Source organism: Accipiter gentilis, chromosome 4 (genome assembly GCF_929443795.1).
Source record: "Accipiter gentilis chromosome 4, bAccGen1.1, whole genome shotgun sequence".
Lineage (NCBI taxonomy): Eukaryota > Metazoa > Chordata > Aves > Accipitriformes > Accipitridae > Astur > Astur gentilis.
Genome location: NC_064883.1, coordinates 24,807,550 through 24,831,884, shown reverse-complemented (window position 1 = coordinate 24,831,884; position 24,335 = coordinate 24,807,550). Strand labels below are relative to the sequence as shown.

At 40.9% G+C, this 24,335-nt stretch overlaps 1 protein-coding gene across 3 annotated transcripts; it reads right to left on the bottom strand.

The window, feature by feature from the left end:
• Positions 1-16: 16 nt before the first annotated feature.
• Positions 17-24,068, bottom strand: PTER (phosphotriesterase related). Of its 3 annotated transcripts, none has more exons than XM_049798593.1 (6): positions 23,976-24,068; positions 20,693-23,239; positions 11,893-12,368; positions 9,451-9,716; positions 5,291-5,431; positions 17-2,182 (listed from the first exon to the last, which is right to left on the bottom strand). In XM_049798593.1, the coding sequence occupies exons 3-6, from the start codon at positions 12,322-12,324 to the stop codon at positions 1,972-1,974; spliced, it is 1,050 nt and encodes a 349-aa protein (XP_049654550.1). In that variant the 5' UTR covers positions 12,325-12,368; positions 20,693-23,239; positions 23,976-24,068; the 3' UTR covers positions 17-1,971. The 3 variants fall into 3 exon arrangements, with proteins under 3 accessions (XP_049654550.1, XP_049654552.1, XP_049654551.1); XM_049798595.1 differs by having other exon boundaries at positions 20,693-20,877; positions 23,976-24,024; XM_049798594.1 differs by lacking the exon at positions 20,693-23,239 and having other exon boundaries at positions 23,976-24,057.
• Positions 24,069-24,335: the final 267 nt, after the last annotated feature.

Here is a 24,335-nt window from a genome sequence, read left to right as displayed (position 1 = left end):
ATTAATGGCTTGGAGAATTAAACTAAACACAGGTACTATGAGTTACATAGTTATAAAAATGCTTTAAAATCAGTCATACCAGTAATGTCCACAGAATATTTTTATTCAGAGAATGGATTTATTATTTGTTTTGGTTTTGGGAGGGGAGGCTGTCTATTTCTCTCAGGTTAAAACTTGCAGATTTCATTCTAAGCCTAAATTTTAGCAAGATAATTAACTAGCTCCTTAGCACAGTTGGTTATGTTATTAAACATTTTGGCAAAATCAAGGTAAGGTTTCTATAAACTGTTGAAGAGTAATAGAGGCTACCCCTAGCATTTCTATTTCATGTACTTTGCCACAAGCAACCTTGTCTAATGTACTAAGGGTACAAACTCAGATTTATCTGCACTAAAATGTCAAAAGTGTCTGCCACTGTGACATAAGAGCTCTTCAGTGCTGGCTGCCCAGCAAAAGTCTGATGAAGATTTTATGAATCTCTCTCAAAATCTCGTTTGAATGAGTGAAGCTTTTCTTAAACAGAACACGTTACTCTTTCTGTTTCTGAGTTGTCCAATTCGAAATAAATGCCAAGTTAGTCTAGGCTGACTGAGAGGATCGCCAGTCTAACTCATCTAGGATTTATAAAGGGACATTGTGCTGCCAGCTGCTTGTGTATTATCTCACCAGAATGGTTAACGCTTTTACTTTATGACAAAGTGCCAACCTATATCCGTACATTGTAGTGATTACTCCTGGTTTTTTTCTACACGGTAATGTATTTTAATAACAGATGTGTAACTGATTTCATGTCTGTTTGTTCCACTGTTGCTTTTATTGGCTAGCGCACTCACAACAGCAGTGTAGAGATCTTCTATGTAGTATCAGACAGTAACGTACCAAGCTAGAGATCATTTACAACTAGCAATGCATATTTACTAAGGTATTTATTGGAAAAGCTCAACACTACAAGACGTATATAGTCAAATTTGAAGAAGCTTTTGAAATTGGGCTACCACTGCTACTGGATAAGACCATTTTTTGGATAAATCACCTGCCCTGGTTAGACAAGAGCAAAGAACACACTTTATGTGAAAAACACATATAAGGCAAACATTTCTTCCTTTTTCATCATATCTTGATATACTGATTTGTAAAAACTTATATCACAACCTTTGTTATAACTATTACAACTCATTAAAACCGTATTATGTAATTTATTTTGACTTTTGGTGTTGCATCCTTACAAAAAGAAGCTGGTCGGCATGAAGTTTCGCATGATCGCTGTGAGATTCCAAAAGTTTAGGATAAAAAATCAAAGCGATTAAAAAAAGACATACGTAATAATACTGCACACAGTTCAAAAGGTCATCAAACCGCTTTATTCAAAAATGTATTTTTCCACGTATTTTTTTACACTTTCAGTTAAAAATAGGTGAATTGTTAAACTAGAAAGAAACAATATCTTTTCAGAATTATCTGAGATTCCCTTTGCCTTCTGTTGTCTATGGAAGCTATTTAAAAACCCCAGTCTTTTATCAAGCATTATTTAAAGAATCTAAGGATAATTAGAAGATTGTCAATATTACAAGGATTAAAATCACCCCCTGGAGAAGGGGAATTTAACTGAAAACCATAATTTCCTTCAATGTCCAGACGATGCATCTTCAAAAATATTTTTGGGTAACATCTAATAATAGTATTAGAACACTCTCTAGAAAAAAATTTAAAATTTCAGTTGAAAAGACCTTGCAGGTAGGCTCATACCCAGTTAATCATTCATGAAAAGACTATTAGAAAGGAGAAAATGCAGAGAGAATACATAATTTTGTCATTCTAATTAAAAAGAAAAGTCATAACCAGTTTGTTCGCATCTAATTAATATCTTCCAGTTTCTCTGAAAAGAACCAAGTTTTAAAATGAGTGCTCTTCTGAAACAAATCTGAATTTTATCAAGCTTCCCTATAAAATAGGAATATTTACTCAGCATTCCTACTTAAAAGTCAACCACCGCTTTGGATTTGCTAGGAGTATTTTATCAATTTTATCTTGGGATATGCCTCTAATTAGCATTTTAGGAACTATATTTTTAAGGATATGTGAATATCCATGACCTCCATATTTCATCAACCTATTCTTAGTGTGCACATCATGAGCAATCAGAATTCTGTCTTCATAGCCTTCATCGATCAGCATACGAATCCTGCAAAAGTAAAAAGCACATCCGTCAGTGAAAGGTTCTCACTCTGCAGCAGCACAGAACTGGGCAGGATTTACGTTTTTCACATTACTGTACTGCTGGACTGCATTATAACTGAAAATACTTATTTTTAGGTCCTCAGAAGACATATTCCTTATACTTAATTGAACTTAAAACACATAATTTATTGAATGAAAAAAACCCCACCTCTGAAAACATACCACTACACATCTAAAAGTGGAGAAGGAAAACTCCAGTTGGCTCATGACTTTGCATTCCCAGTCCCATTAAGCCCACAGAGGAATTCAAGAGCTTCAGCATCACCAAGCATGGGACGCAGGTTTTATAGATATGAGTAAGTAGTAATTTCCTACATAAACACCTTTTCAGCAGGTTAGTTCTTGCTGCTGTCACAAAGCTAGTCCCATTACATTTGTTAATGACCAGACCCTGTGTGTGACAGGTCATTTAAGAAGCCTGGCTCAATTACACAAATACTTCCACATCTTTAGTTAATTCCCATTTAGCACACCAGGGTACTATAAATCTGAAGTTGTCAGCATCATATTCCATATAGACAGTTATCATCCAAACACATTTCAAAGATGTTCATTAAAGAAGAAGATAAATACGACAGGCATTGCACAGTGCTAGCATATGCCAGGAAATAAGAGGAGTTACTGTGGCGGCCCAGCTAAAGACACTTGGCAAAATGACAAGAAGTCAGCTTGGAAAAAGAAGTGATCTTTCTGGTCACTCCCTTGTAGCAAGTCTGCTACAAGTCCTTCTGTTCCACATTTCACTCTGGTAACCTTAATCCTTTGCTCAGCTCATTTTTTAGAATTTATTCGGTGGATGTCTGAACTCCTGTATTGCATGACTGTTAAGTTTCCCACTAAGCTTCCGTTTAGTTTGGCAGTAGACTGCAGCATTAAAGTGGCAGAGACGGATAGACCAGACCCGGAAAGCGCTCATTCCTCCTGAAGGCACCCAATTCCATCATTTGCCAGCACTGTGAAATTCTAAATCTTACCTTCCTGACTGTGTGTTGATCAGCAAGAAAGCAAATACTAGTTTTATAAGTAAGTAACTGCACTGTATCTGAAAGCCCTTACTGTCACTTTTTATTACAGTTAGTTATGAGGAGATACATGTAGCAGGATCAAATCAATATAGGCAGCAGGAAGAAGGCAAGAAAGACAGATCCTTGTAAAATATTAGCATCTTTCAAAAAAACACCGTAAAAAGTGCCACATAGTGCACAACACTACGTATACTGTAGTATTACAACATCACAAGTATCTTCTGCAGCCTGAAATACAAAGAGACCACAAGCCAACTGGAGAGTAAGAGCAATGACACTGGAGGGACTAAGTTCTTTGCTGACCAAACATCTTCTTAGAATCATCTCCTTTCATATTTGGACTAATTTCATTGGCTGGAGAGGCATATGGTCCTTTATATTCCATATTCATTGCTGGTTTTTGCTCATTCCTGTAAGTCTAGTTAGTACTTGCTTCTGACTCAAAGAAAAACTGTCCCTGAAAAAATTCAGTTTTTTCCATTTAATGGCACTTCTAACTCAAATGCACATATTCACACCATACAATGAGAAGACAAATTTTTTGTATTTTCTTCCTATAAACAGCCTGCTGCAAGAAATACTCAAATGCCAGAGAGTTTAAGACGTTGGTGACTGAGCAAGTGTCATGGATAGAATGAAAACTTTGCCACGGTTGAACAAGCACTTGTTAACCAAGGCATAGTCCATTCTTCTACACATATTCCTCACAGTGCTTCTGTACACGCTGACCTCCCATGGCACAGGAGAGGGGAGGAGGCACACAGGAGGGGAGCAACTTTACCTATTCTGAATGTGAAAGCTGTGGGTTCATTGCAACAGTTTAAAATACTGAGTGCAAGACTGAGAGCCCTCAAGACAGAGAAATGATTTCTAGTGTGAAAAGCAGCAGCAAAGACTTGGTAGTAAGTGGAATAGTAACCACGGCACCTTCTTAAGAAGAGAAGAGTCTGAAAACAGGGAAGATTAGTGTTGAGGTTAATCTGACAATGAGGGGGAGGGAAGCTATGTCTGAAATGTAAGCGAAAGCTAGAAAGTTACTTCATTAGTGGTCAGGCATCGTAAAATCTTTCTCATGAAGGAGAATTAAACAACTGTTTGTGACTCTGGAAGGAAAAAAGGCACACCCCTCAGAAACCTGCCACTTCGCTGCACATGGACACTGTGGACAAACAGCACAGGAGGATCACACCTCCGGACAGAGTGGAAGGAGTAAGATGCCCATTCCCAGCTGATCCTACCTGTCTCAGACAGTTTCTGGAAGAAATGCATCTCCTTGCAAAACCTTGTGTTAGCACAGCCCAATAGATTAGCTGTGCAGCTGAGCTGAGACTGCATGTGCTGACGAGAAGCAGGGAAGAGGTATCCTACCAGTGGGCCCAATATTTTCATTGTGAGTGTAAGGAGCATGGGAGTTCTGAGGAGACAGAAAATCTCATCCTTCAAAAGAGACAAAGGGCAAAAGGAGAGGGGGAAGAGAGGTGATAAAGTGCTTGAAAGTAAAAATTCTGGTTTTCAGGACAGAAGCACAGGATCAAATCCACCCAAGACAAGCAGTGAGTTTTGCTCGGTTAGCACATTTGTGAGGCAATGTAACAGGCTCAGATGATGCTTAGTAGCAGCACTAGGTTTCCAATACTATGTTTCAAACAAAAGCCAAACCCTAACATAAATCCACGATCTCCAGCCTTTCCTTTCTTACAATCTATATAAATGCAGTAAATGATAAAATTCAACCAGATCAGCTTGGAATTAGGATAGAGAATGAAGTTAAAAAAGTTCTTGATCTTCTTCTCAAGCAACTTTCTGTAATACTAAAAGTCTACATCTTCCTTTGCAGATAGAAGAAATTATAAATGCTGCTCTAAAGGTGTGATGGCAGCAGGAAAAACAAAAGTCATTATTTTAGTATGAAAGAAGACAATTTTGAACAGCGAGCAGAATCACTCTGTGATGGCCTTAAAACAAGTACCAATAATATTCATATGTCAATGGCAATGATACAGCTTAAACTGCATGGAAGCAGATACCTTGCAACTCTTTCACTGTCGCTCGGCATGTCAATATCAGGATGGAACTGGTAATGAAGAAATTCTGTACCAAATAGGTCATACTCTAAATAGCATCCAAGTTTAGCAAATTCCAGAAGTTCCTTTGTATCAAATATAGTCCTACAGAACATATATAACACAAAGTCAGCATTGTAATAGGAAGAAAAAAACCCTCATGATGCAAGGATAGGTATTTTGTGATTTCCTACTTGCAAGGAACAAAACCAATAATCTAAGATTTAATTCATCCTTTTGAAAAACAGGAGTCCTGTTTGACACATGCAACTTAAGCTGATACAGAGCACTGTCCTTCTCACATTCATCTGGGACTTCATGCATTAAAAAAACCAAAACAAAACCAACTCTTCCCCCATTAAATAATGAAAACATTTATGATAATCTTTAAATGGAAACAGGAGAGTTACTTACTTTTGATATCACTAACCCTCTCAACAGACAACCTAACAAGGAAGGACATTTAAGGAGCAGGTTAATTCATAGTGACATTTAAAAAAACAGACAATGGATTACTTACACAAGACGGATTTACTTTCCCAACAGAGTTACAAGAGACAGCTACATCCAGGGCTTGTTTCATCCATCACACACTGGTAATACACAACTTTGTCTTTAGTTTCTATTCTGTACAGTGCTGTTTCTAGATTGTCATTAGAACAGCAATATATCATTGTTTGCACTGGGATCTGGCCAGAACGCCTTAAGGAAACGCTCTCACCAAAATATATAATGGCACTGTGAGTACCTGGGACATGGGCTTTGCAGCAGATTTGAAAAGTGAAGGAACTAAAACCCATCACTCATTTGGAAAGAATGGCAACTGAAACAAGCACTCTCTGGAATATTTTTGTTTCTTTGAAATGTATTTACCAAGAGTATAAGCTATCCAAAGGAAAACAAAACCACTCAAATGATACATTTTATCTTTATAACCACAACACAATTTTTTTCATCTAAGGAAAAAAATAAGTTTCCACAAGAACAGCACAGTTAACCAAAAGGGCAGTAGTTTAATTTTTTTATTATTGCAGATATTGATGTCACAAAGTAATTTCACCCTATCCAATTACATCACAGTCCATTGCTATGCAAATGACTGATTGTGGCAGGCGCACCCACCCTGGTAAAGACCGAAACCCCTCGAAACCTCCCGACCGTTGAACCGCAGCTCTCCCCAGTAACGACTGTCACGTACACTCTTCCGTCCAAAGGCAAGGCCCTCAGCCCACGGAACACTTCGGTCAAAAGAAACTTCCTGACCATTAACCATGTATGACCACAGCTCAGATTCAACTGGGGTATAAATGGAGGCCCGCTGAAGGGCAAATGGAGCCAGTGCTCCTCAGAGCAGTGGGTCTGCAGTCGGGGGCTTGCCCCGTGGGTCGGGACGCTGCCCAAGGTAACTCCTGCAGGTTGAGAGCCCTCATCTTTTAGGTGAGTGATTGCACATTTTGGATCCTCATTTCTAAAGCTTAAGAATTTTTAAGTCGGTTGTGTATTATTAGCTCCATTCAACACCTTGAACCTGTAGTTTGCTAACATTTATCAGAGCGCTAAATGATTTTGATTAGAACAAACGTCATTCTTAGTTTATCACCTGTTAAACAGTTTTGGTTACAATGAAGTTTATTTTGAGTTTATCACCTGCATAATTTAATTTCTTATAAGCCTCTGCGACACTGATGTCACGATTTCAATATTATGACTTAACAACAGGACCAAGTAGGAGGAACAGATGGGTTGAGAGAGAGAAAACCCTTGTTCAAACAAGCCTGCCATCAGCAGGAGTCTAAGACTTGCCAACTGTAATTAATAAAAAGTGCTATTTTTAAATAAATGTTACAGTTTACAGAGATTGAACATTTATCACCAAATGAGTTTTCAAAGTGCAGAGCAAGAGAACGGGTTATTTTAGATCCAGCCCTGCTCAGTTCACAGGGATATGGTAGCCAAGAGTATTCAATCCTGTGCAGGCGGCAAAAACCACCCAGCGATATATTTCAAAATTACAGCCAGAACAATTTCTTTTTAAAACTACTGTTAGTTTTGTGCTTTTCAGTGCTCTGTCCCAACGAAGAGCAGGAGAGCTTAATTTCATCAGCTGTTGGGTCTCCTTGTAAACCACAGGGATGTAGCAGCAGCAGCAGTTCTCAGGTCAAATTGCTAATCTCTATGCTGGAATTAGGTGTCTGGGCAACACGTGTCCCTGAGCAGCCCTAGGTGCATGGAAAAGGAGATGGGACACAGAGAAGCATCCTGTAGTTTGGACCTCATCCATAAATTACGGCAGGGACACCCACCAAACCATTACCAAGCAGGCATTCGTAACGGTTGCTATGAGTCTTCTAACAAAAGCTACCCAAGTGAATCAATGTTGATCTCTACCAAGATACCTTTATAACCTTAATCCCTAATAAATGGCCAAAGCCAAGACTGGATAGCTTTTGCTTCCCAGCCTTTATCTACACTATAGTTTCACTATGGACACTTGCTACCTTTTGTTCTAAGGTGCTAAATTGTAAAACATGGTAGCCAGGATTTTAGTTTTATCATTGGACTGTAAATCCACCTGAAAACTATCATTCTGTCTATGTCAAAAGCAGATATGAAATATGGAGCTATGTACAAATTTATCTCACATTTAAGGTACTGGGATGTTCCCACATGGATTTTTTTCACTGGAGGAGACTTAAAATGTTAAATGCACATTGCAAAGCCAAACTTCACAGTAGTTTAGAGTCTACGTTATAGCAAGTGCCAACCTGAATGTGTGAAAGTAATGATAGAAGGAGTATAAGGAAATGTCATATTGTGCATCAGCGGCAGTCAGTGAAACTGCACCTCTGTCTTGACTGTTTTCCTACTTATATTGCTTATTTTCCAGCAATCACTGAATTCAGTGATTTACAACAGTGTATAAAGGCAAAAAAACATAACTGGATGTTTATGTTGTATCAAAATGGCTATATAAGTACTGACACCTGCAGCTTGCTCAGTCCTCTTTCATAAAAAGATTTAAGTAATCAGTTTTTCTTTAAAAAGGAGAGAAAAATATAGCTATAGGTACAATGGAATACAGGTAAACACATAAAGAAAGCCCGTATCATTTATATATAATCAAATGTAAATAAAATTTCATGGCACTGAATTTTATGCTCCTAAAGATCCCCAAGTAAAACATTGAGCTCTGTGGGAATAGAAAACACCTGTAGCTCCATTTGCAAGCTCTGAAGAGCCTATAACCATTAGAAATTTGGAGCACAGTGCTCTTGCATGCTTTACACTCACACTGAGGGCAAACAATCCAATTGCTGAGAATCATATGACCATAAACAGTCTCCATTATTCAGCAACTGGCCAAACTAATCAATGCTTAGACATTTTCCAGCTTACCATCAGCAACACAAGGTCACACAAAACTGATTTGGTAATAGAGGCTGTGTTTCTATACTGGAGAGAGAAAAAATCATCCCAATTCATCTCCATGTCTGATGTCATGCTCCTGGTTTTTGCTCTCAAGGAGACTAAAACTTAGCTCACTGGTCTATGCTAAGAACTATACAAAATGCAACTGTTTTCTTTTTAAGCAATATTTCTTCTGTCTGGTAGCAGAATGTTAAAGATCTGCCTTCTGCTTTGATCCAGAATCCAGCCAAATCAAGTTCTCCATTAGCTTCTGTGAGATTTTGGTAATGCCCTTAAGAGTGGCCCAGTTTTCAAAAACGCTGGAAACCCAGCAACTTCCCACCCAATTTGGTGAGAGCTGCTCAATGTCCAATGCTTTGTAAATACAGGGATTTGTGCAGGGATACAAATTAATGGAATTCCCATTTTTAAAATATGTGGACAGTTATTCCTAATCTCACTCCCAGGCCTTCAAAGAGAGCATTTAAAATCCCAAAATCTTTTTATCAATGTGAATCTAAAAGCTGATCCTGACTGAAGTGCTGGAAGCTGATCAAGCTCTATATAAGCAGTTATTTTTAAGTCAGTAAACTTAAAGATAATTCTTCATGTGATCCCAGTGCACAACAGAAGCCTAGCTCTTTGCAGCGTAGTTCCCCAAAACCCCAGTGAGTTGTGGCAACACTGCCAGAAGGACAGGAGAATAGTCTGCTTACCTGTCGAGGTGAGACATGACTGTTTTTGAAACATCGGCCCCAGCTTCCTGCAGAATGCGGATAATCTGGAAAGGTGCACCGCTGTTCCTGCCAGGATGGATGATAACGGGGCACCCAAGCTGTGACTGAGCCTGCGCTGTTGCCTGAAGCACTCTGTGTTCACTCTGAGTCAAAGGCCAGGAGCAACCTATTTCTCCCACCACACCACACTTGATGTTAGTCCCATCTGCTCCATTGAGTATCTCATCAACAATAACGCCTGTAAGCTAGAGAACAGGAAAATGAGATTTGGGGTTATTAATACTATTTGTGTTAAATAGTATCAAATTTGGCCTATGGACACTGTGCTAGTTATACTCCCAAGATATTTCTGAACTTAATAGTTGGGTGTGTGAAAACACTGCAGTTAAAATCTGGTTTCTGTCAACTAATGTTATGCTAGCCATTCACTGAGACCAAAATAAACACAGAAGCAAATCAATTTAACAGTATCCACTCACACAGTTGTCCAGATTTGCCAAGATAGCTGGTCTACATATAACCTGAACACTGATTTAGGCTGAGACTAATTTAAAAAAAAAAAAAAAAAGTTAGTTTATCATGAAACCTGTGCCTCACACTCCTGAAGTGGCTCCAGAAACAATTCAATGTGATTTGTTGCAAAACAAGGGATCAGAGAATAAGGAAACCTTGTCATTCAGATATGGAAGGTAGAAACTGGCGAAGATCCTTAAGAGACAATTTTAAGGCAAATCCTGCTTGTGGGAATGCCAACGCAAAACAACAGGAGCTTCGCTGACTTCAGAACCACAAGAACAAAGCTCAGCTGACAAATTTACTGGGTCAAAATTAGCTTGCTTTTAAAATATTCATAGGCAAAAAAGACATCCGAATCTCCTAAAAGAAGCAGTTTGTTACAAAAGCTTAAGTTTTTCTTTTCCAGAATAGGCCATAGATCTTAAAGCATACATTCAGAATCGAGAGCACAAAGTGGCACTGATGATGACCTTCTAACTCTTTGGCCCTAAATGTTAAAGAAAATCATGATTTTAAGGAAGAATAAAGTGAGCAAAGGAAGAAGGAACGTTTGCAAGCAAATCCAGGAAACTGAAAAACCCCAAACCAATTTTCAAATAAATCTGTAACTTATGTCTACTCCACACCTTGTCTCTTCAACAGCATCATACAACATATTAGTAAATACTCAACACACAAAAGTCAGTCCAAGCTATTCAATTTAGAACAGGCTTCTGCCCAACACTTTATCCTGTGATCACACACCTTCTGCTTCATGTATAACCAGTCTACCAACCATTTCTGTAGACAACCAGATACAGAATTCACTCCTCTCCTGAAGAACATCTCTCAAAATATTCAAATCGCCATTGTCTAATCAGAAAACTTATCATCGTGTCAAATTCACTGGCAAATGAGGAACCACCAGTTATCACAGATCAGGCACTGCGCAACCCCTTCTAAGTAACTGTCTTCTTGATTGGATTAAGTACTGATTACCTGCTGAGTACTGGACATCTGTGCATCTCCAGCAGTCCACCAAATACAGAAGGGAAACCTTTGCCCCAAGAAATCTATTTGTATCAAATTTGAAGTGATGGAGAAATATTTAGGAAAAGTAGTGTGGTTCCGTACAGCTTGGGCCAGCTTGGGTCCAGTGTGGTTGGCAGCACTGCTCAAGTTTTGGCCATTGATTTTTAGAATTAATTTGACTAATTTGTAAACTGTGACAGATTTTTAAAAAATTTTCTCAGCTCTGTTCATCCACATTCACAGCCTCCTACCTTGGAGAGTTCCCTTCCCTCTTCTCCCTATCATCACATTTTCTTATTAAAAGATGAATGAGTATTTATTATTGTAGGAATATCTGGGGACCTCAGTCATTATTAACACACTGTCTTAGGCACTGTACAAATAATCTGATGTAAACTCTGCCCTGAAAAGTCTGGACAAAGAAGAGAGATATAACATACAGCAGCCTGAGCAGAGCAATGATTTACAACTGTCATTGCAGTTTTTTATGCTTTTTACAGGAATTCTGGGTGATCTCATTGGGAAGCAATTAGCCAGAAAAAGAGACAAAAGAGGTAGAAGGGACATACTCCTTCTTTAAAAATTGTAAAAAGAACAGGATAATAGGTGTTGTACCAGATGCCCACACATGATGTACTCTATTTTACTTTTACTGCTGCATTACAACAAACCCCTGAGAAAAAACGAAGCTTAATTGGAAATGCTGACAGATAATCCCAGTACACTCAAGTAGTGCTGGTCCAGCTATAATACACAAACACTAATGCTGTTCCCAAGTTTTTTCACGTTGAGAACTTCTAGATACCATCTATTTTGCTGGAATTTCTCTCCAACTTTGATTCACCCAAGGATAATTCATAGAAGAGAGACACTGAAGCAATGGTTAGGACTCACCTGCTCCACTGTCATGGCCTGTGTTTGAGAAGAATGAGTGGAATCCACATAAAACCCAGCCCCAGCAATAATATGGACTCCAGTTTCTTCAGCAAGTTTCTTCAAAGTATTCATATCCCGACCAATTCCTGTGGTTGTGTTTTCCACAATCGTCCCACCACCTGCTGCTTTAAAATGCAACAGCTCCTCCTTCACAGCATCTGTTTCCTGATACAAAAGAAGGTTTTCTTTATGGCTGTAGGGATTTTGCTTAATCCAAAACAAGTTCTTCATCTCAATGGGCGCGTCAGACAGAGGCTCTTGGCCTGGAGAAGGTGGACAATAACAGCCACTGTAGTTCATAGTCAAGTGTTCATGAGTCAACGTGTAGCCAAGGCAGTCTGGCTCCACAGGGCCCAAGACAGTCTGCGCTTTGCCTCTCAAGAAAGGCATTTTTCTTCAACAAAAGGGAAAAAATAATGAGATTCTAAAAGAATCTGGGAAGGAAGAAGAAAGGAAACAAAGACATTTCAGAAAGAGCAAACTTTTCTTACACAATTTCTGAATCCCCTCCTCCCTCTCACGCACATACCTACACGCTGTGTGTGTTTGCTAGAATGTTTTCAAATGCTGTTTCCAGTAGAGTTGCCAACATGAAAAATAAAGCATTTATTTTACCCAACTGCACTGGTATCAGGACTCTAACAATGTAAAAATACCACATTCCAGTACAAGGAAATTGTGATCATTTATTGTGCTATAGTCAATATCACATTAAGATAAATGTTTCCTATTTAATAACAACCACTTCATGTTCATTTAGGATTCCCTGCTCTTCAGCAACTGTCAAATTTTGTCAGCTTGAGCCACCAGATGAACATACTTGGCACCAAGGCTGAATATTCCTTACTGGTACATTCAGCTTAGTTATCTGTGTCCTCCAAGACTCACTTGCCCCCTTTGCGTGCTGAGGAAGCTGTCCGTGTTTGGGCACCTTGTCTGCCCCTCTGTAGGAGGAATGCAGGGATGGGGGTGAACATCTGCTCCTTCGGCTTCAACAGGGTCTCAGGGTCTCCTGCCAGCTGCCCTGTGGAGGTCTGGAACAGCCCGGGACAACTCCTCCAAGGCTGACAACAGTTGCTAAAGATACAGTGTGGCCCCCAAACAGCGAGGCAAAAGCCAAAGTGCTTTTCCCCATCAGGTTAATTTGCCAAATATTTTACCAGTTAAGAACGTGCCTTAACCTAACACTTAACTTTATACAGCTCAGCCTCTGAGAGACTTCTTTCTTCATCTTTAACATGAACCAAACAATGTTATTTCTCAAAACTTCAAATGAGTGGTGACAAAGATACAGGTTGAGGCTACTGCCTGCAGTTGGTTCATGTCAAAGGCATCTGCCCTCTGTGAGTTTGGCCTGACTCACTGCAGGTTAGAATTAGCTGCAGCTCTCTCCATTGGGATTTTGGGGTATTTTTTTCTTTTGGGAGTGGGGGTAGTCTTTTTTGTTTATGTGCCATATTAACGTTAAACATAGCTGACTACCCAGTTCATGTTAGATCTTCCTGATGCTAGTTGCAAAGGCTTGAGGATATATAGTTATAATCCCTAGTCAACTAAAATCATCAGTTATGAAACAAAATACATGTTTAATCATGTCCAGAGGACAGGACTAACTAGAGCATGCATTATTGATTAAAGACAGAGGTCTTTCCCATTTCTGTCTCCCTTTTAGTCAGTAATATCACAAACATGGGTTTGTTACTGGTGAAGCCCTCGGAGGACGTTTTCCTTTTAACTGCTAAAGTTAATCTACCAGGATGACAGAAAAACTGAAATCTGAAGGGCACTGAACTCTACATATCAAAGGGCACAAGAATGTCGAGATCTCTTTGGGGATACTTTCATCTCACGAGAAGCAGTCATTGCCAGAGTACCAATGTAAGAAAGTGACCCCGCCCCTGCAAAAGGCAGATATCACCTGCCTAGTGAAGTCTGTAGAGCTGGCAGCTATTTTAATATGAAAACTTGGCCATCCATAAGAAAGAGAAAGGACTGACTATGTTTGCTTGCTTTGTGTAAAAGCAGACTTAGGAAGAACTGTTCTTTTATGAATTTCATTTCTAGACTAGGGTGTTGACTTGTTTGAGAAGGCAGAAGAATAATTACTCTCATAGAACAGACTGCTGGCTGATTAATATAATGATTTATTTTTTGCCAAATAAATTAAGAAGTGCATGATTTCAGAAAATATTATTCTTGAGCAAATAATTAAAAGCAAAATACCTGTCTTAGTCAGAAACTGCTGCTAGCTGCAATTCAATTAAGTTGTCCAACCCAGTCATTAATTCCATCCTTGAAAAAAGCTGGTGCTCTACAGAGCAACCCACTATTTTGGAGAAAGTTCAATGATCTGAGTCATTCTTATATGCACAGCAAAGAGACTAACATAATTATAAGATAATTGCATTATCTCCCCCCCCCCCCCCCCCTTTTTTTTTTCTGACGTTCAATATCTACACTCAGGTATTCAGTAAAACACTGACAGCATAAAGAGTGATAACTACTCTCTGCATTGGAGACAGACTTTCTTTCCCCATGTTCACTGACAATTTTCAAATCCATTTGTTAAGTTAGGAAAACAAACCTATATAAGTATTTTGTTATATAATTAAATATACAAGTATTGAAGTTCTTTTGATAAAACTTGACACAAATTGATTACAGTCTGTTTCCTTAACAAGTTTCCACTTAGTTTTTAGCTATTTAATAGTGCAGTTACTCAAAAAGGCCACTCTAATTGAATGTGAATTTTTGCTCACTTTCAGATTACTACTTTGATAAAAAGTTGACTTTCAACATTTGTTCCCACTAATTCCTTTATGACACAGTTAATTTAGATTACTCTTAATTAATCTGGCCTGCCCGCTGCGAAGACCTATGGTTGTGTGTGTGAGATCTTCTTACAGCCTGAGGCTGCTGTCTTCTGATTTATAACAGCAGGAAACATCTAAAATGACCAGTTCCAGTGCCAGGTTTCTCTTGTAGCAGATATCAATCTGTTGATTTTTAGACTCTAGATTTAAGATTATAGCACACATACAGAGTTTACAGAACCAATGCCTACTATTGAACCTTTTGATTAAGGCCAAGGATTTTTATAAATATAAGAAGCATCACAAAAACAGAAACTGACACAAACAGCATTTAAAGTAGGCCTAATTTTATCTGCCTGAAAAATATGATTAATATTAATCTCTGTGCCTGCTTACTAACACAGTTTTAGAAACCTACTGCTTTTAATAAAAAAATTATGAAAACTAAAGACAGCCAACAACCTGTGACTGGAATTATTTTTAAAACCACTGTCCCAATATCTTCCCTACTGTCATTCACATAGGCAGCATGCTCCGATTATGCTAAAATAATACATTATTCCTAGTCAGATTCACCTGATGGAACCAGAATTTAATTAGTGTCTTTAAAACAGATTTTAGGGGCAAACAGTTTTTAAATGGAATAAGGACTACTGCTTAATTTAAGCACGTATATGTTACTACACAAATCAATGTCTGTGTGCTTTACTAATGACTTGCATGCCCTGTTTTATGTAGAACTTTCCTCTGAGAAAGTTTCTTCTTTCATACACCAAGGACTGAATTCATATCACCTCATTTAGCCATCTAAAATGATGTATGTCTTCTACAGAATAACCATCTAGACCATTTTCATAGCGGAGATGGAAAAAACATATCTATAGGCAACTCATCCAGCCTATTTTGAATGTTTGTGACAGGACAGGACAAGTCACTTTCTGTAATACTGGCCTCCTTCCATGGACTACAAAGGGAGCCAAGAAACAATCTTGGACAAGACAAGTATATTTTAGATGGTCCTACATAAGATGTGTGAATCTTAACCCAGTCTGAAGGGAGGGGAAGGTGTCAATTCCTATGACAAAAGATAAATAGGTAGGCTCTTATCTGGCAATAAGAGGTATTTTGGGTTTGGAAATGACTAGTTTATGCTGTGGTATTGCCAAGGTGCTCCTGCATAGACCATGGCTTCTCTGCTCCAGGTGCTGTATAAGAAGAGAAATAAATGGTATTTCCTGAAAATTACACATTCAGATAAAAAGAAAATGAGAATTGCTTTAAGATATAAACAGAACTAGTATTATTTCAGAACAGCCTTGAAACAATACCTTAACATTTCTGTAAAACTCTGGACAAATCTTTACAACCACCAATTGTATGGTGCATAAAATACAATTCTCACCATTAGTCAGCTACTAAATACTGGCAAAGTAAATATTTTTCCTAGAGGTACTGTTAAGACAAAAGAGACTTGCTGCTAAAAAGGTCATGGTACTGCATTCCTGACTCTGGTAAAAAGTCCACTGAGTTCAATAGATGTTTTGCCTGAATACTGATGACAAGATTTGTGGTTTTGCTTTTCCCATCTGAAACTTGCGCTTCAGTCATTGTGTCATTTTAATAGTCTTCTAATGGGAAGTCTCTCTAGGTTCGCATTAGTTGCTTCCTACAGTAATCTTGTATTGCTGAAACATTATTATCACATAAACACAGTTTCCACATGCTAACACCGCATTTGTTTTGATTCAGTAAGCACATTTTAATGGTATTAGCACAGATTCTCTCTAGACTTGTATGGGAATAATTTTATTGCCATTATATTACAACGTGAGATTACAGTGACACTAAATCCAGATTGCTGTGACACAAAATTTACAAAAAAAGCAAAAAGAATGGCTCAACAGGTATTTATTATATTCAAAAAAAGTTAAACACAGCTGCCATTTAGAAACAAAGGCTGCCCTGGCTACATCAAGAGCATTGTAAGTGGGTCTTTCCTTTATAACCATGCAGTCCTAGGAAATGTGACATAGTGCAGGTTTGCTGTATACTTACAGATGAAGGAAATGTTTTGAGCATTCAATTCTACTGTGAGCAACTTCTACAGAGCATGTAAAAGCCCCAAATTAGAAATGCGTGACATCTGTAGTAAATTACCATTAGCTAATCTATGTGGTGTTATCTCACCATTTCCCACATGTAAAAATTTCTCAATGAGGGAAAAAGTTAGCAAGACAAAGGAAGAGGAGAGGCAGAGGGTAGGAGAACACATGTAGACTGTCAGGAAGAATTTAAAAAAAGAACTTCTTTCTCTCTTCCCCCATGCTTCTGCCAACTCTGTAGAGGTTTAGGGGGTGGAAGGAACTCAATACTGCCACCGTGGTTCTTCCTCTTCCCCATCAGACAAGCAAGTTTCCTAACTTCTCTGACATATGGGTGCCAGATCTACATCACCATCTTCAAAAATTCATTCACAAGTACTAATTACAGAATAAACATGCCTGAAACCCAGCTCTCTCCCATACACTGCTTTCAATAAGCATGGCTTTTTTTGCTCATGCACAGCATCAGGGAAGTGCAGCTACAAGGGCTGTGGAGCAGAGTTCACCACAGCTGGCTGGGTGAGAGCAGCAGGACTGAACTTGCACCTGCTCCAGGACAGATACAGGCTTACCTGTCATTTAGCCCAGCAGTTCCCTCTGCGTCAATGTCTGCCAAGGTGTCCAACAGCCTGTGACACCATACTCCTACACAGGGACTCTCACAGCACCACTAGTTGTCTCTGCGTTAGGTGAGTTAACAGCACATCTCATACTGCTTTTGGTTTATTTTGCCCAAGAAACAGAATTTGGAAAAGAGCTAAAGGTACTATGAAAAATGCAGGTATCTGGGCAAACTCCTGTCTCTTCTGCAGAAATGGCAGATATGCTTCTCTGAAGGTGACACAGATTATTCTCACTGAAGTCATAATTGTTCCTCTTTGTCTTCAGAATTGACATTGGTCAGAAGTCACATTGGTCTTTTTCCTGTCCCAAACTGGAGCTATGAGATAATCATGATATGCTAAATTTCAAGCTAACTAGGAAAAATGAGCCAAGGAAAATAATCTCACCTATTCAGAGGCATTTGTTTTGGGTTTTTTTTTTTTTTTTCCACTACCTTCATAGTCTGTTAATTAAAAAAACCAAAACCAAACAAGTATCATGACAGCTTTTCACAATACAGCCCCTTGTCTAGTGCAGAAGTGTACTAAGGGGATAAGGGCATGCTAGTACTTCCATGAGCATCAACACTGAGGCAAGGTGTCCTTGCGTCCTACGGATCGATGTCACTCAGGAGATTTTTCAAGCCTTGACTAAAGCTCTTCTCTGAGAGGAGGGGAATGCTTACAGTGCCTCTCTCCTGCAAGAACTCCTGTCTAACCCCATATGAGCATATGTTGCAGCTCTTCCCTTAATGGGGCACCTGCAGTTTCCCATCTTTGGGCAGATATATTTTCATGCACGTAAGAACCTCACCACTTCAGATACGTGTAATCTCTCAACTGGGTAGAAATTGGCCAACAGATTCAAAACCTAGAGAAGTCTTGGGGGAAATATTTAAAAAGCATCACCTAGCACTACCTTTGCACATTTTTTCCTGAAGCACACTGTTCTGGAGATACTCAGAATAGGGGGTTAATGCTGTGGCCTTCAGCGACCTACCTCTGGTCCCCAAACCATTCAGAAACATGTATGTCCTTAAGAAGCCAAGCTAAAAGAAATGCTAAATATTGTTTTTCACTAGATTTCCTATATATGCTTTGAACAACCAAAAAACTTTTACACTGTAGAAGTGAGAAGGGATACTGAAAGTAAGACTTTATATAAAGTTACAATATGTGCTATGAAAAAAACTAGGAGAGCTTTAGCCAAGTCTTATATAAGCCTACAATGATAAAGAGAAGTCCCAGCAAAACATGCATGTACACACACCACCGTAGTTACGTTGCTTGAGTGGCACTAGCAATGTTCTAGGACCTAAAAGCAAAGTCACTTAAATTTTAAGAGAAATCTAAACGCTATCACACATACGTGAAAGGCCAATTATATTGATTCCCTACCCTCAAAACCTCCAAAAAGCATGCTCTGGGGAGAGGAACTGGGCAAGTGAGAAGCAAAGCTTTTAAATGTTCACCTGAAAGGGTAAGTGAAAATTCTCACTGCATATTCCCTCCATTGCTTCACTCACTAGTGGCAGACAGACCTTCTAGCTTCACATGGTTTGGGGGTCACATTCTTGCTCTAGCTAGGCTTTGAGCCAGACATAAATAAAACAGATTTCTTCCTTACAGTTGAACAGCCACACCAGAACAAAGTGCAGCCTCTCATATTGATTTCACAGTATGGCCATAACTTTGGGATCAAAGCAAGCACATGTGATCTGCACATGACCATTTGCCCCAGAGGCAGAGTCTAAGCCACTTAGTATGTAATACTTTGCACATTTTTTTTAATTTGGTTGAAGTTCAGCTGTTGTGAACAGAATAGTCAGACTTTTATTATACCTTATTTCTGTGCAGATAACACTCTCAAAATCTAGGCTTCTCCAAGCAAAGTCACATTGAAGTTTCTCTTCCTCAGAGAGATCTGAGACCAACATCCCCATTAAGTGTTTTGTTCATCAACATCTCCTTTAGAAGAACTTCAGGGGATTTTACATTTTGGGCATCTTCCAAAATTACTCCTGATAAAAGGTCAGATAAAATTTCTCCCCTAGGGTCCAACATTAAATTAATTATATTTTACATGCACATATAGTGAGTTTAGGCCAAAAATTCAGAACTGAAGTCACATTATGCTATATGCAAATATGGGCTGAGTCCTGCATGTTGATGCATACATTTGTATTCTTAAGCCTAAACAGAATCGTATTTGCTTCTCACGGGTGCTGGGCTACAAGCACATACTCTCTTTCTTGCTAGGACAAGATGATACAGGGAAAAAGTCTGTGCTTTTCAGGACTGCATGTCCAGTCTTCATTCCCTCTAAATTTCAAATTTGAAAGAAGCATACATCTAACTCTACTCTTACTGTTATCTCATTGACTTAAATTGGTTTTTTTTGCTTAAGGTCATATATGCTGAAATATTTTCACCTAAGCTTAAAACATTTCAGTAAGCATATTGGATGGAGCATTATCACTCACTTGTGCAGCACCATCACCAAGAGCCACACCAAATCACTCTATGGATCTTTACATGCAGAAATAAAGAGAAAAGGGATGGCAGTCTAAGACACCAAAGAACAGACATCACCCTTCTCAACACTCTTCCATTGCTTAAGATTTGTGTGATGTTCATTACTACCTCCTGATCAAGACTGGACATTACTAGCTAGAAAAATTCAGATGAACCCCAAGGTCAGCTTGCAGCAGAACATACAAGTCACCGATCCACTGAAACCTGTAAAGCCATGCACAGTGGAAAACAGCGCGGAGATGGACTTTAGTGCCTCATTCAAGATCGCAGACTGCAGCAACTGGGATAAGCAGGGACTTCCAGAAAACCACTTTCTTTACTAGTGAGAGATGGGCTTAGATGCACAGAACTAAATTCAGTTCCCCACTACTGCAAACTGTATCCCAAAACTTGCAACCAATCTGAAAACCCACTGGAAAAAAAATACCCTGAGAAAAGCCTTCACAGTTTCCACTGTGACTGTTCTCTATGGCTGTGTCAGAAAATGGAAGCCATATGCCTTTCTCAATGTCTGCTTCTGCTGTAACAAGAAACTAGCCCACACAAAAAAAGTTAATGTGAGCCAAGGCAAAGCCTAAAGCTGATGGGTGTACCTTAAGCATTATCTTTTAACATAGAGACTGCCTTTACAGAGCCTGTATGCTTTGTCAGTGGTCAAAGTCAATGACCTCTTGCTTGTACAACTCCTGTTGTTCCAAGTTCTTACCCTTGGCCGGATACAAAAGTGAAGCAGCAGGAACAACCAAGACACACAAGCTGACAAGGCTGTCAGGTCTCCTGCATATCCTTCTGCTTTCTTTCCAGGTATTGCCGAATCTTCAGTCTTCACAAGAACTGGACACAGAACCCTGCCACTGTTTTGTCTTGTCTGAATGTGATATCACAGTAGTTCTGAAAGAAGATACAAAATCAGTATCTTTGTCCTGGAAACTATTAACTATCTGTTTTTTTAAAAAATCCTTGCTACCCAGTCTGAAGTGAGTAACAAAGAACCTAGTCCCGCAATAAAGTTTACATCTCACAAGAGTTTGAGCAGGAAGACCAGTTGAACATTTCCAGACCCATCTGAAAATGACCCATCTGCCAGAAGGTACACAAATCACAGCAAACAAAGAGTTAAATTCATTTTGTTTGGTGACTAGTCCTCACTACAGTGACTCCAGACAGGGCAAAGACAACTGTAGGATAAAACAATTCTCCTTTTACACTTTGAGGTAAGAGGTGAGATCCCGAAACAGCAGAAAAAGAGAGCACCTCAGCAGGTAACATACATACCGTTCTTCTTTGGTCCCCCCTCCTCCACAGAAGTAACTTCAGGAAAAACTCTGTAGCTTTGGCTCCACGCAAAACTAAGGTTTCAGAATATCTTTGAGAATAGTGATCCTACACGCTTCCGAGATCCAACTGAAAAACGGTGATTTACTTACAACTGTCATATAAGAGACGTGGTGGCCTTTCTTCTTAGTTTCTTCTTCTTATCCAAGTAGTTAAATACTTCTGAAACACATCCCAGCCATTGCTAGCACAAAATGCTTTTCTTGGATTATTACCCACATACATATTTACTATCAGACCAAAGACATGGCCACTACTTAGAAAATTGTGAGGAAACTTTTTAAATTGTGACCAGAAAGTTATGTTAAAGCAGAAAACCTACCCTACCAGTTCTGAGAAAAATATTAAATTTTTTCTAGTACTAGGGGGATGGGACACTTTCTTTCCCTTCCAATAGAGCTGGTAATGCAATGACTTGTATATTCTCCAGAAATACAAAAGATCTAAGTTCAAAACTGCTCTGAATCAAACCAGGGACTTGAACCTTATGTTTCCACAAACTAGATGGATTTCTAATCCTCCTCTTACCAGACAGGTGGCCAGTCTGATGCAATCAGAAGTCTCCTTTCTCTGTTTTCATGAAACCTTAAGAAGTCCTGGTTTCAGCTTACTAAAAAAATTAACCTTGTTCAGTATTTCAAGTTTTGAAAGATGGAAAAAATATTTTAGATCTACATCAAGTGAAATAAGAAATAAAATCCACAGAATGTTCAGAGAAATAGTCCTTTAATAAATTTGATGGTGCCATATGCTTCACTATATACTGATTTTTACATATGAGGAGCAAGCTGACGGTTCCCTAACCACAGAGGGAAGCATTGACACTTGTTCCTGCTCCACCACGCATTAATTTAGTAAGTTAGCACTGGTCACCTATGTAAAGTGTAATTAAGCATCTGAATGTCATTGTTGTCACCTTTGATTATAACTTAAAAAATGAACGTGATGATGATGACATGATAGCAAATATTATGTCTGTTAAATTCCAAAACATGAGAGGCATTCATAATAATAAATGACACTTATGTAGTCTTTCATATAACAATCCCAAAGTACCTGACAAAAAGATACAAAACTACCTATTAGAAGCATCGCTTCACCCATCACTGAAACACAGCCCCCAGCAGAAAGCAAGCAACAACCTTTAAACACTACAGAACATATTACAACAGAGGATGTCGAATAATGTATCCAGCATAAAGCACAGGGGAATTCCAGACAAGCAAAACACAATTTTCCAAAAGCAAGGGACCTCCGGCTAAAAATTTGTTTCATTCAGGAGTTATCACAAGCCTCTAGCATACAAAAGACACCATCCTTAACAACAGACGCACCTTAAAAAAAATAATTATACCTACAAGTTTCACAGAGATCATATATACATTCATGTATTTGCTAGGCCAAAAACTGCTCATCTGAGTTCCTCACCAACAGGGCTTGTATGCTTCAACTTGGGACCAAGTTCACCACAGTAACAGGACCTGCTGCAGGAGGGGTTGCCAAACGCCCAAGGCCACTGTTGGTCAGCGGCTTGGCTACAGCGCTGAAGCACATTTGGCAGAGGGGACCTGAACCTCCCTCCCTCAGAACCAGCACTGCTCTCCACAGCTCGCCAAACTGGTGCCAAGGGGAGGAGAGAGCAGGGCATCTGCCGCAACTGTGTCTGGTAAAGGGCAGCACACCTCAGGCCACAGAGAAAACCCATGGTGTATGGATCCCAACAAGGCTCACAGGCAAGTCTGGGGCTTTGCTGTTGAGCCTCGTCAAGCTTAAGCAACGCTGGAAGCATCTTGCAGAGGGCTGCGGGTGCTTCCAGATGGAGAGGCAGCTGTGAAGGCAGGCTGTGAAGGTCCCGGTTTTGGATTGAGGCATTTGTTCCTTCACGGAGCCACCCTCAGGGACTGACGGGAGAGGAGTACTGGAGAAGACGTAGTTCCAATATTTAACTTGTTATGACTGTACAAATATTAAATACCAGCACTAATAATAGCAGCGTAGCTTCACTCACACAGTGAAGCCCGCCTGAGCTGGGGGGTTACTCTGCCTGTAAGTACCATCCGATCCTGTGAAACGCTTTTCCAGAAAGGAGGTTCGTCACCTCAAGCTCCTGACCTGCCGCGGGTCTCCCCGCAGGAGCCCTGCCTGCCCCGGCGCCGCTGTCCCGGCCGCCGTCTACCTCCTTCCCTCCTCCTCCCGCCGCCGCCGCCGCTCCCGCTTCTACACGCCAGCGGCCCCCTCGGCCGGGGCTGCCCTCGCCTCAGCGCCCCTATCCGCCCGGAGCGGCGGCCCCCTAAGCCCCGGCACCCAGACCTGCGCTCCCCGCCACGAAGGGCCGGCCCGCTCGCCTCAGGCCGCCGCCTCTCGGCGCGGCCACAGCGCCGCAGGACGGCGACGCGCAGCCGTTACCCGCCGCCGCCGCCGCTTCCCGCCCTCCCGCGCCGGCAGCGGAAGGGACGGAAGCAGCTCTCGCCCTTCAACTCCGGCCAAGTTTCCCGGCCCGGGCGCTTGTCGGGCCGAGGGCATTAAGAGTGAGCCCGGGACGGGCCTGGGCCGCGGAGCGGCTCGGCGGGCTGAGGAGACGCGCCCCGGGCCTCCAACGCGACCCGCCGCCCGCCCGCCCGCTCCCCGCTCACCCCGCCCGCTCCCTCGCTCACCCCGCGGGCAGGACCCTCCACCGGCAGCACGTCAACCCCGCCGGCCGCAGCAGGGCCCGCTGGCTAGCAGCCCGCCGCTCCCGCCCCGCTCGGGGCGGGACTTCCCCGCCGCGGCCCGGCCCCGGGGACGGGAGCGGGCGCTGGGTGCCGGGGGCGGGGGAGCGGGCCGGGGGCGAGGGCGGGGGCGAGGGCGAGGGAGGCTTTTGGAGGCCGGGGTGCCCCGGCCGGGCGGGCGAGCGAGCGAGCGAGCGGCTGGGGAGGCGAGCGCTGGCCCGCTGGCTCCCTGCGGGGAGCCGCCCGGCTCGGTGCCCGCCGTAGGCCCTGGCGCTGGGCCCCGTCCCCGCCACCCGGGGTTCGTGC